At 35.4% G+C, this 13,694-nt stretch overlaps 1 protein-coding gene across 1 annotated transcript in view; it reads right to left on the bottom strand.

The window, feature by feature from the left end:
- Positions 1-12,938, bottom strand: part of mRpL44 (mitochondrial ribosomal protein L44) — an 86,082-nt gene extending 73,144 nt beyond the window's left edge. Inside the window, exons 1-2 of the mRNA XM_089086830.1 lie at positions 12,815-12,938; positions 6,749-6,887 (exon numbers count right to left, since the gene is read on the bottom strand). Coding sequence (XP_088942956.1) covers positions 6,749-6,887; positions 12,815-12,872 — 197 coding nt within the window. The 5' untranslated portion in view covers positions 12,873-12,938. The remainder of the gene's footprint in view (positions 1-6,748; positions 6,888-12,814) is intronic.
- Positions 12,939-13,694: the final 756 nt, after the last annotated feature.

Genomic DNA, 13,694 nt, shown 5'->3' with positions numbered 1-13,694 from the left:
AAAAAAAAAAAAAAAACAGCCCCCCCCCCCAAAAATTTTGAAAAAACTACATTTTTGCCCTCCACCCCCTCCTTAAATACTGTAAATTGACGCCACTGCAAGGATTGTGGATCTTTTGAACTGCAGGAATTTCACACGCAAACTACAGCATAAACACTGAGTCACATTATTAAAAATAATGTTCAATGTGTATTCCATTTTCTTTCCTTCTTATTGTGTCTTCTTTTCTGATACTGGAGGTTTGTTTGCTTTATCTCAAACTTCACTTATTTAAATTTTCCTCTTTTTAAACTAAATAAAGATGAATTTCTTTTCTTAGTTAATGCTGTCTCTTTCATCATAAAGTTTTATAGGAGTCTTAAGCACAATTTTACCTGCTGAATGTGGAAATCAGGAATGAAAATTCTTCAGGACTCCAGAAAATCTTACAATTCCATTCTTGTAGGTTCAAAAACTTTAAAAAATCAAATTTAACTTCAGGAATTTTAACCCTATGTTATTTTTTATGTTCATAGGGGGGGGGGTCTTTGACCTTTCTCAGGGAGGAAATTTGACTCCTTCTATGATTTATTTATTGTCTTGTATCTAACTGACTATTTGTTAGTGCTAACTGAGTGATTAGTGCTCCAGACTTGAAATCCTGAGACCAGGGTTCGAGTCCTGGTATTGCTGGTTATTTGGTTTGGAGGTCAGTGGTGCAACTCTGTAAGCTTAGCCAGAGTCAACCCAGCTCTAAATGGGTACCTGGAGAAATATGGGGAAAAACACAGGAAGCGTTGGATGATTTGCCCCCAACCATGCATTGCACTCCCGGCTAAAGGCATTGAATCAGGAGATTGGTAACTGCACAGTGCAGACCATTGGTCATCATACAAAAAAAAGAAGAAAAATATGCTCAAATAACAAGGGGAAGAAAGAATGCATCAGAAAGAAAATCAGCTTTTCAGTTCCAGACAGCTCCACAGTCTGTCCATCCTAAAAATTTGCTCCTGTATGAGTATATTTTCCAAAACTGCAAACAAATTACTTAAAAAAGCAGCATAATGTGGAACAACAGCAACCTTATAAGAAAATCGAAATATATTTTCTTGTGATTATTATCTCTTCTAATCAGCAGTTGTACCAAACCAATTCTGCTCAAGTCATCCTCAGGGCTATACTGTGGTGTTTATCCTCCCCATAGTATAGTGCAGACGGTTTTATATCATCTATTTTCCCTTCTTGTTTTCAGTTTTATTTTTGTGTTTTAAAGCTTTTTCCAATAGGCAATGATTAGAAGTCCTCCAAAAAAAAAGTCCCCCCAGATCCCCAATCAAATTCCAGTGAAAGTGTCATAGTGAAAGATACCCATCTTGGCTGGTCAAGCATACTTTCTCAAAGTTCTAATGATAGCTCCAATTTGGAAAATAGGACAATGATAAGTGTAGGGGCTAATGTAACCATAAACAATGATAATGGGTTTCAAGAGGTCCTCTCTAGAAGTTCTAAAAAAGGAAAAAAATCTCCCCAATTAAAAGCATTTCCCCTCTCCCTGCCCAAGAATCTCCCTCCAAAAACTTAGGAATTTACCTTAAAATTACTCCCACTACCCCCTTTGAAATTAAAATGATCACTGCAATAACAGTTGCAATTTTTAAATTGCTAAAATCAATGTTCTCTCTTAACATTAACCGTGATGGATCTCTACTAATAGCTGTAGAAGATCGGAAATCAGCAGATACAATAATTAACCTTAAATCCCTTCTGAATACCCCAATTATTGCATCTAATTGGAACCCAAAACAATCACCAACAAAAATAGTAGTTTATAATGTTCCCCCAGAGATATCTACTCAGGAGTTAAAAGAAGGCCTCTCAGATAGGTCTGGAAACACAATCCCAGTTGAGGATGTTACCCAACTTGGAAAACCTAACTCTAATGGCATAAAAACTAGTAGATCTTTCTTATTCACACTAAAAGATAAAATTGATATCCCAGAAAAATTATTCCTATTTGGGCAGATCAAACCACATAAGGAATACAAACCTAAGCCTATTCAGTGTCAGAAGTGTTTCAAACTGGGATACACGACTAACAAATGCAATGAAATTCTCCAAGAGTGTAGTAATTGTAAATCTTTCCATCCTAAAGAGCTGACAACTTGCAACAACACTCAGCCTACATGCATCAATTGCAAAGGCCCACATGAATCTACAAATAAATCATTATGCCCTGCATACAAGAAAAGAGCTCTAACACTCCAAATATCAACAGAGAAGGCCATCCCATACCGCTTTGCAGCAATGGAAGCAAGTGCTGCCCAACGATACCAAATACAGCAGGCTGTGAAACCAACCAAACCCCCCAAGTCAAATGTCCCCAATCAATGAAGCATCCCATATAAAACGCCATCTTCTCATCCCCCTAGCTCAAATACCTATAAGAAGGAATCACCATGCCGATAAGCCTCCTTTTCTGGTGAGATGAGTCTAGCCTGGCCCTCCCTCCCAAGAAGAAACAAACCAGAAACACTACCAGGAATCAATCCCTTAACCAACAAACAGGATGCACTACCAAAAATGCAATCCCCAAATATATGCTTATTCATTCTAAACTGTAATACAGTTCAGGCCATGAACATACATCAACTACAGAAAACAAAAATTATTGCAGAATTGGCAAAAATCTATATCCCAGATGATATGCTCATTCAAGCAAAAAAAGATCTTGCTTTACTTTTAACAAAGCTGAACATTGATACACAGTCATATGAAGAATAAATCAACAACACAACATTTATCAATACTCCAATGGAATGTAAGATCACTCACAGAAAATAAGCTAAATGAACTAATATCATTTATGAATAATAATTCGATTAATAGTGCTTGCCTCCAGGAAACTCATTTAACCCAAAATCAACAAATTAAGTCTCTGGGATATACTATCCTGAGAAAGGATAGATCTTCAGAGAGAAAAGGAGGTGGGGTAGCTTTATTAGTTAATAATAATGTAAAATTTTGTGGCATCAATTTTCCAGATTTTGAAAATGATGTTGATGTAATTGGTATAAGTGTTTGGCTGAATAATTTAAAAACCTACATAATAAGCTTTTATAACCCTAATGGCCAAACTACAGATGCCAAGGATTTCTTTAATTATATAAATAATTCTAATATGTTAAAAAATATCATTATTTGTGGTGATTTCAATGCCCACAGCCTTTTGTGGGGGAATAAACCAGCAAATAAAGCAGATATAAATTTATTGAGCATATGACTTCAAATAAAAATGAATTAGCTGTTGCTACCCCTCCTAACCTGAATACATATTTCAACCCCAAAAGTGGCAAATTCTCCACAATTGACCTACAAATTGTGTCTTTAAATTTTTTGAACAAAATTTACATAAATAAAATTGATAGTCTATGTACAGACCACTTTGCTATAGTTTGCTCCCTAAATGAACCTGCTGAAACTTCATTTCATACCTCCAAATATATCAACACTAAAGCAAATTGGTCTATTTTCCAAAATAAGCTAAATGATGAAATTACAAGTTTCACCCAAAGTTCATGCCTTTCTAACACAACAGTTGACACACATGCTGAAGCGTTGACATCTTTACTAATAAATACAGCTAATCATGCTATCCCCAGGACAACACCTAAGAAAACATTCCCTAAACAAATTCCTAAAGCATGGTGGACAAATGAGTGCCTAAATAAATGGAGGATAAAAAAGGCAGCTAGGACAGAATTGATAAAAAAACCCATACCTACTACATATTTAAAAAAATTACAAGCAGAATCTAATCTAAAAAGGACTATAATAGATGCTAAATATAAATAGGCCTACTGGAATAATTTTGCAAATAATCTCTCCAGAGAAACGCATGAGCCAATTATACATAAAGTCATAAGCCACATATGTGGGAAAAAGACTTATCCCAACCCACTCCTTTATGAGCTTATACATAATAATACCCATTATGAAAATGATACTGAAAAGGCTAACCTATTTGCAACTCTTTTTGTTAATAAGCTAACATCCAATAATCAAAGCAAACTGTCCACAATTCCTATGAACCCTAGTTACCAGCCACGCCCAGGATCCAAGTACATAACTAATCCATTTTCAATCCAGGAATTGAATAATGCAATACATCTTATTAGGTCCAAAACTAGCAGCAGCTAAGACAATATACACCCTACATGGATAAAGAATCTCACACCTTCATACAAACAAGAACTGCTAAATTGTTATAATCACGCTTGGGCATCTTCTAGGTTCCCCAATATATGGAAATGTTCGTCCCTCCTACCAATCTTAAAGAAAAATAAACCAAAAGATAACCCTGAGTCTTATAGGCCCATAATGATTACACCTGTGATGGGGAAAATAATGGAGAAAATGATTTATCACAGACTCCTCTGGTTTGTTGAGAAAAATAACATGATCCCACACACTCAAACTGGATTCAGGAAATACCACTCCTCAACAGATGCTTTCATTTTGCTAACAAATGCAATAAATGAATCTTTCTCAAAAAATAATATCCTAGTGGCAGCTTTCCTAGATTTTGAAGGAGCATATGTCAATGTGAACCACCAAATCCTTTTAAATAAACTTGCAAACATTGGCGTACCTCCTAAGCTAATATCTTTTATTAAATCCTTCATAGAAGTGCGAAGTTTCATTGTTTGTGTTGGTTCAGCCTCTTCACCCCAAAAAACAATATCCAAAGGCCTACCTTAGGGAGCAGTCCTCAGTTGCCTCCTATTTACCCTATATCTCTGGGACATGAACCTACCCCACACAAATCTACAATATGCTGATGATCTGGTGCTATGGTCATCTGGCAACACCTTTGAGATAGCACAGTCAAATCTGCAAAAGTCACTTTTCCAGTTTGAAAAATTCTCTCAACATTCAGATTTACCCATTGCACCCACCAAGTCAAAAATAATCAAATTTCACCGGAAGCAAAACCATATTAATGCAAAACTAACTCTAAATAAAAAAACTATTCCAGAAGATAATAATATTAATTACCTAGGTCTCATGCTTGACCAAAAACTTAATTTCCACCTCCACATTTCAAACACAATAAAAAAATGTTATAGAAAAGCAAATATACTAAAAAGACTTCTTTCCACACCCTGGGGTTGTAAGGAGAAAACCTTACTCCAGTTTTATAAATCACATATAAGACCCCATATTGACTATGGGCTCATTGTCTATGGTGCATGTGCAAAGACCCAGATGCAAAAAATTGAAACAACACAAAATGATATAATACGTCTCATATTTGGTCTTAGGAAACCCACAAGCACCAAGTCTCTGCTTATGGAGAGTGGATTAACAACAATAAGGGAGAGACGTAGCTTTCTCTTGATAAAACATCTTACAAAAATTGAATCAAATAGCTCACACACATTACATAATTGGTTAAGAAATCCAGCCATGTATAGAGGTATTGCAGATGAGTATGCCAATATTCAAAAGAAGTTCCCTGTACCAGCAAAGTCTATTGCACCTACTTTCCCCCAATCCCCTCCATGGAATTGGTCATTTCCCATAATAAATACTGAAAATTCAAAATGGAATAAAGATTTAACCCCCATTGCTTTTGTTCAGAAAAAATTTGCAGAACTTAATACAATTACCTATAAAAATCACTCCCAAATATTGGTTGATGGGTCAAAAATGAATGAGAAGGTTGCAAGTGGTGTTTTCCTTCCTCACCTGAAAATTGCAATGGGCGAGAGATTATTTAATAATTTATCTATAATGTCAGCTGAATTAAATGCCATAATCATGGCATTAGAACACCTTAAGCAAAACCAATCTTTGATTGAAAATTTGAATAATATTATCATCTATTCTGACTCTTTATCAAGCCTTGAATTGCTGGCCTCAGCTCCTCAATATAAGTTGGACATTGACACTTATCATTGTCACAGTATTATTGATAATCTTGCTTCAAGTGGCATAAAAACTTACTTTCAGTACATTCCTAGCCACTCTGGCATAAGTGGTAATCATGAGGTTGATGAAATAGCAAAAAATGCTATAAATATTGACCAGCCAAGTGGGAGACCAATCCCAATTAGAGATATTTACCGATAGAGGCTATCAGATATTAATTTTAATAAGATTAATCCTATCCTTTCCCCCTTTCCCAAGAAGTATCTTTCTAAAATTTATCATAGAATTCGTTCTGGAACAAATGGACTAAATTTCCTTGCATTCTCATATGAGCTTTCTAATTCAAGTGGTTCAATTCCCCTGTCCCCTCTTTGCAGGCATTGTAATATGAATAATGAAACAATTTACCATTGCCTATTTGAATGTAATATGCAGACGTCTGCACAACATACCTTGCTTTGTAAACTGTTAAAATACCTCAAACACCACAAAATCCCACTATCAGCCAAGAGCCTAGCCAACTATACCTGCACACAGAGCATAGAAATCGACATCTATCATCTTATATTTGAACTCCTAGAGTCGAAAGATCAGCTGAAAGATATCTGAATATATCTAATAAATATGAGGCAATCAAGCCAGTAGCTCTTTAGCCCACAGAGTGAAGCAAAACGAAAAGGGCTAAATAGTTTTACTGAAAAGCCCGCCTGCTGTTAAATAGAAGAAGAAGAAGAAGAGTAAGAACATTTGAATTGCCAAAAAAGCTGTTTTTTAAGGGAGATTGGTCCTGGACTTTCACCTAGAACCAAAAACCAAAAATGTAATTACTCATCCTTACCATTCAATATACTTTGAACGTGGTGTACTAAAATCTCCCAATTTCTTTAACTGAACATCCTTCCTTCTCTTGAGTTCTCTTAAATAAGGCGCAACATACATTGGTTTATAGCACCTCCTTGAGATGGCAACATTATTTCCTAAAATATAAACATTGATCAAAATTCTAATCTTCTTTTCTTCTTCTTTTTTTTTGTGTGGGGGGGGGGGGGATATTGAATTTACTGTTATTCAGACATTACTTGAGCTTAGTTAAACCCAGCCCTATACCCCTAGACATACTCACAGGTAAAAACAGAGGACTATTTGACAAAAAAATTGCAATTACTCCTTTGCAGAGGTCATATGACCAACCCCCTACCCTGTGTATGCAGATATGCAAATAATCTTCAGTTGGTCATGTGGATAAATGCATTAGCATGCTTAAATTGAGAAATTTAGGCCTAAACCCCTTTGTGGTACCCTTGGATACCCCTTCTACCACAGACATCTTCTGATAACCCCTGGCCTTGAAGAGAAGGGGGCAGTCCCCCTTATATACGGAGTAATTTATATTTGTTTTAACTTTTAACCTTGCTCCTTACTTTAGTTGAAAACCCTTTTCTATTTGTTTGATCACGTTTCATGAAATTGTAAAGTTTTATGAATGCATTACTTTTGGTAATGCAGAAACAAGATGAATATTTCAATGATCTCGGTTTGAATTTTGAGGGGTAATCAAACAGTTTGTGGTAATGAACTGTAAGTAAAGAGCAACCTGGCTCAATAGTAACTGAAACTCTAAAAAACTGATACAAATTTTGATACCAATTGATATATCAAAAGAACTGGGTAATTATGCTGATTCTAAATATATAAGCTTCCTTAAGCTTTGTTTTACCCATCAAAAGCTACAAGCCCGGGAGAATGATGTATAGTTGATTGAGAACAAGGTTTTATAAGAATTTTTTTGTGTATTGTTAATGTATTTCCATGATGAAAGGGGTGCCCTATGGCAGAAGGGCATCCTGCTAAACCGGGAATGGTACTTTTTTTGGAGGTTTTGAATTTTTTATTTTGTAGTATACCTTGTCTTTGTCAATTATGTTTGGCTACCCAAATCCAAAATTTTAAAAATAAAAGTTGTTTTTAACTTAGTGTATGTGACATTAAAGTTTGAAATTCAGTGAAAAAGATTATTATGTCACCAAGAGGAGAGGAAGTGGGATTTAAAAAAAAAAAAAAAAAAAAAAACTACAAGCCTGAGAAAATTTGTCTGATTTTCTAAAAAATGGCGAAAGACCCCCTAGGAAGTCATATAATCTTAATGAAAATTACACCATCAGATTCAGCGCATCAAACAACCCTGTTGTAGAGGTTTTAACCTCTTATCTACAAAAATGTGAAATTTTGTAAGTTTTGCCAGAGGAAAGATCATAGTTGCAAGTTTATTTGTTTGTTTGCTTTTTTTTTCAGGGGTGATTGTATCAACCCAGTGGGCCTAGACTGTTGAGAGGGCTCATACTATTGGAAATGAAAGTTTCTAGTGCCCTTTTTAAGTGACCAAAATAATTGGAGGGCAACTAGGCCTCCTCCCACTCCCCCTTTTTCCCAAAATTGTCTGATCAATATTTTGAGTGAGCTTTTTTCTTCAGCACAGTTGAAAGGCCCAATAACTATGTCTTTAGAGATAAAATGACCCCCTACAACCCCCAAGGAACGGTTTTTAAGTTATAAATTTACCTTCTTTTTTTTATTGGGAATATGAATACATTTTTTGGGTGGGGAGGGGAGGAAGAATTTTCTGCTGGGAGGATTTTACATGGAGAGAATTTAGAGATTTTAGCCAGGTGTCCTGACGTTACTAAAAAAACAATCAGAAATTATATAAAAAAACAAGTTTTTTCAATTTAAAGTAAGGAGCAACATTAAAACTTAAAACAAACAGAAACTATTATGTAAATTAGGGGGGCTGCCCCCTCCTCAACCCCTCGTTCTTTACGCTAAAGTTTAAATTTTGTGCCAATTCTTTAAAAATAACTCTTGAAACACAAGGGCTGTTTAATTAGAACAATAAGTAACTTTTTTTTAAATGCCGAAAAACTCTAGCGTGAAGAGTGAGGTATTGAGCAGGGGGCAACCCCCCTCACAAACCTAATAATTTCGGTTCGTTTTGTTTTAATGTTCCTCCTTACTTTCAGCTGAAAAACCCTTTTTTTTTATTTAATAAAGCTTAAACCATTTTTCTAAAGGCAATGAAAAAAGTATGTCAATTAAAGTAAAAGTATATAAAAATCGAAAATGTAATTAATTAAAAAAAAATTACATAAAACAATAGCCTATTTACACTAACTAAGAAATGAATGCCAAGCATTCAGTTCTGTTGAGTAATGCTGAAGTGTTGGATGGATATTTTTTAACAATATCAACAGTTTTGAACTTGATTATCAAACACCAGAATATTTAATGCCTTTAGACTCAATTGTTTATAAAAAGTGCTGCATAATCAAAGTAGTTTGGTCAAAGTAAAACATTAAAATTAATATTAAGAAAATAAAATAAATATTTTTAATTACAATATTTTTAATTTAATTTTGAATACCAAAAAACAATATATTTGACACCTTCATGCTTCATAACTTTAAAAAATTAAATATTTTTCAGAGCTACAACTAGATAAATACAATCACTCCTGGAAAAATAGATACATGACAATAAAACACAAAAATGTATCATACAAAAATTCCCAGCATTCTGTTCAGGGGGAAACATTTCTGATTATAATGGCTTTATATATCAGCTCATGGGTACTCTGGCAATACAAAGAAAAGCTGACAGAAATTTTTTACCAAAATTGCTCTTATTAAGTTGTTTTCCTTGTGTTTTCTTTAATTATACAAACTTTCTTGTGTAATAATAATTGCACTAATTACTAATAAGCAAATACATATCTAGGATCAATAATGGGGTACCACATATTTTGTCCATGGTTTTTCCATATCCTGCCTTTTTTCTTTTTGTTTCCTTATATTTACTTTAGAGTCCCAAATTTCCAGAGGGGGGGGGCATTCCAACCGCGCCCCCCTTACTGGCACCCATGAAGTTCATCTAGCCACTTACTACATCATGGGTGCACATAGGCCCACTTAGATATAGACAAATTAGTGTCCTAGTTTTTATCCTCTTCTCTCCTTTTCATAAGAAGAACCTTCTAATCCCCCTTCCCCTAAATGTTGGAACTGTATGAACCAATGGGTAGGCCTTTCAAGAGCCAAGACTGAGCCACAGGGGCAAACTTCTTCATGAGCCCCCTACTAAACCTTTTTAGAACATTGGAACATGTGAATTGTATGTACTCATTACCTTAAATTACCTTAAATTGCACTAGCCAGCAATAAGGACAAATCCTGTAGACGCCAGTCAATGATGATGGTGGCTCAGCTCATCAGGCGCATCCCAAACTGTGCGCCATGGCTTGCTGCACCAATCTCTGTCAACAGCTGACTTGAAAGCTTCAGTATTAGGGGACATGACTGCATTCTGGCTAAGGGAATTCCATAAGCCACCCACATGGTTGGAGAAAATTTTTTTTTGCAGCCTGGTATTAGCGCGTTTCCGGTAGAGCTTTAGGGGGTGCCCTCTTGTTCTTGACGAACTATCTAACTGGAATAAGTCAGGGATGATATCGTGGTTGCAGATCAATTTGAATGTCATCAATACATCTCCTCGCTTATGTCGGTATGTGAGAGATGGTATTTTGAGCCTCTGGAGTCTGGTAGAATATGGCAAATTTTGAAAACCCCTTATGCATTTTGTTGCTCTCCGCTGCACTAATTCCAGAATCGATTGGTCAAGCTTGTTAACTGGAGTGGCAATGGATATCCCAAATTCTAATTTTGGTCGGATCAGGCCCTTTAGGAGCTTAGTAATCACTGCTGGAGATCTACTGCAGAACGTTCTCTTTATTATACCGAGAGTTTGGATGGCTTTGGCTACTGCAGACTGCGTGTGTAAGTTGAATTTGAGCTTATTATCAACCAAGACTCCCAGATCTTTTTCGCAGTGACTGGTTGTAAGTGGCTGTTTAGAACCACCATTGGATTCCATAAAATACTGGCTGAGAGGGTTGTTTGCTCCAAAGTGTATGACCTTGCATTTCTGGATATTAAATTCTAGTTACCAGGTTTTTGCCCACGTTGAGAGTGCGTCGAGATCTGCTCGGATATCTTTGGTACTTTGGGGGTCATAAATCGGACCGATTATTTTGGAATCATCAGCATATAAGCACATTTTATTTTTTATGATTGAAGATGCATCATTAATATAGATGTTGAATAGAGTTGGGCCCAAAACCATGCCTTGGGGTACTCCGCTTTCTACATCCGCTGATTCTGAGAAGAAAATTGATCCACCATCCCCAAATACTCTTACCACCTGCTTCCTGTTGGTAAGAAATTGCATCGTCCAATTTATGACTCATTTATGTTAACTATTCATTATTTTTGTTTGATAAAAAGATAAAGAAGTGAGATGATACTAGTTAGCATAATAATTAAACAGAAAAATCAAAAACAAGGAACACTATCAGCCAGAGAAAATAATAAAAAGAAAATTAGCATGTAAGTTTGCACCACTGCCTCTTCAATTAGTTCCACAGCCAACCCTCTTTTTTGTCTGTTGTCTACAGTCTGGTAAGACTAAGATCCCTAAATTCTAGTGATCTTGGCATCTGCCAAGAGCATTGTGAGGGAATTCAGAATTAGGTTATTGTCCTTGTTTTAGAAGTAAACAAAAAGTTCAGATAGGGAAATCCATATAATAGACAGTGATAAATTTCACAAAATAATACACTAGATATTTCAGTCGCATATGCAGTGACTGTCATCTTTAGTAACCATCATTTATTTATTATCATGGAAATGTGGTCTTCAAATTTATATTTTTTTTTTTTAATGAACCTAGCCCAACCACTATGAAATAGAGGAGAATAGGATGAATCAAAGCATTATTTTACCCATCTAAGTACCAAGCACTATGATACTGTCAAACTAATTACTATGATCATCTTCAACCAGACCTGGTCAACAGTTATGGTCTCAGGTGTCTGAACTTTATTGAACCTTTGTGCCATTTGTGTCCATAAAAGTACCTACTTGAATCTTGATTAAATTTGGGATCTTGGATAAGAAGCTGGAATGTCTGTTGTATATTGAAAATCTAAGAAATCTACCTAAGGATAATTAAACAAGGCATATCTATGGTTTATATAATTGGCCTACTATAGACAGAATAAAAAAAAGTTTAATAAATTATTCCTTTTGAAACTATTCCTTTTGAAAATCTCTTTTCAAATTGATTAAATATTATGAAATAATAATATTACTTGGACTATCTGTTTTGGCTTTTCTCTGTCTACAATTAGCCATGTCCTGATGCAACCTACAGCAAAATACTTGATAACTTCAATTCAGTTGATTTTGAATTGAAGTTATCAAGTATTTTGCAGAAGGTTGCATCAAGATATGGCTAATTGTAGACAGAGAAAAGCCAAGACAGATAGTCCAAGTTATTGAGAGGCAAATGTTTAAATGGTGGTCAATATCTACCAAATCATGTTATTGAGTTAGGACTAAAGTGAATACACCATTTGATGCCTTTTTTATGCTGATTATCAATAAAATAAGCATTTCTATCGGAGATTATTTCCAGCCCCCCCCCTATAGATGCCAATTCAGGGTTAGGTTAGGTTAGGTATAGCCTATATGGGGGGGGGGCTGAAATTCTTTTCCAATAGAAATGCTTATTATATTCGTAATCAGCATAAAAAAAGGCATCAAATGGTGTATTCACTTTATTCCTAACTCAATAATATGATTTGGTAGATATTGACCTAAATGGCTGGGACATGGGTACTCTGCAAATCAAATACTGGTTACCACCACTTTTACAAATTGAAAAAATTACACCATCAAGGATTTTACTGGGCACAACCCCAGGGGTCACACAACCCAGCCTGCTAGCCAAAACAAGCAAAACCGAAGGAACATGTTCAGTAAATGAGAACTCTGACAAAATAATTTAAGATTACCAAAAACGAAGGTTAAAAGCTCCACATTAATAACTCGAAGAATTTGCTTTGAGAACATCTTTAAATTTTCAAAACACGTGTTTAGGATTTCAAACAGTTGTGAAGTCCCGAACAATAGGCCCGTTTTTTAGCACTAAGATCTTACATCTTTCTGCAAAGATTATCGTTTTTTAACTCATCTTTGTTCTAAGATCCTACAGCTCACTGATGTTAGCAAAAAGTGTGAAGACCGCCGCTGTTTTGCCATATAGAACAATGATGAGAGAACTTTGATGATAAACTCATCATTGTTCTCAGACCGCTGATCAGAGCAGAATGATGAAAGACGTTTGCACAAAAACGACCAAAAACGTAAGATCTTCGTGCTAAGATTTCACTTTTAAGCGTTTTCTGACAAAAGATGTAAGATCTTAGCACAAAGATGAGTAAAAGAACGGCCCTATTATGCCTGGAATAGCAGGTCTTTGACCAATTGACTTAAGAGTGTAACTTTCCTTCTTTGTTAGGCAGTTAAAAAATGAAAAAACATTTTCGATGAGTGAAAAAACAGGCCTTGTAGCTGCGTTCGTTTTTGTCATTCTATGGAAATCCAATCGGTAAATTTCTACCAAATCATATTATTGACTTACGCATAAAGTGAATATAGCACTCGATGCCTTTTTTTATGCTGATTACGAATATAGTAATCATTTCTATCGTAAATGAATTTCAGCCCCCTCTATATATGCCAATTAAGGGTATATATTTTTACATTAGGGGGGGGGGGCAAATTTAGTTTCTGATGTAAATGGGAGGTAAGTTTATATTTTACCCCCACCCCCTACCCCCCTAATGTAGAAATATATACCTTGAATTGGCATATATAGGGGGGGGCTGAAAT

The sequence above is a fragment of the Artemia sp. Qi Xiang Cuo genome, chromosome 3 (assembly GCF_049724085.1).
Source record: "Artemia sp. Qi Xiang Cuo chromosome 3, ASM4972408v1, whole genome shotgun sequence".
NCBI lineage: Eukaryota > Metazoa > Arthropoda > Branchiopoda > Anostraca > Artemiidae > Artemia > Artemia sp. Qi Xiang Cuo.
This window is presented reverse-complemented; position numbering and strand designations above follow the sequence as displayed.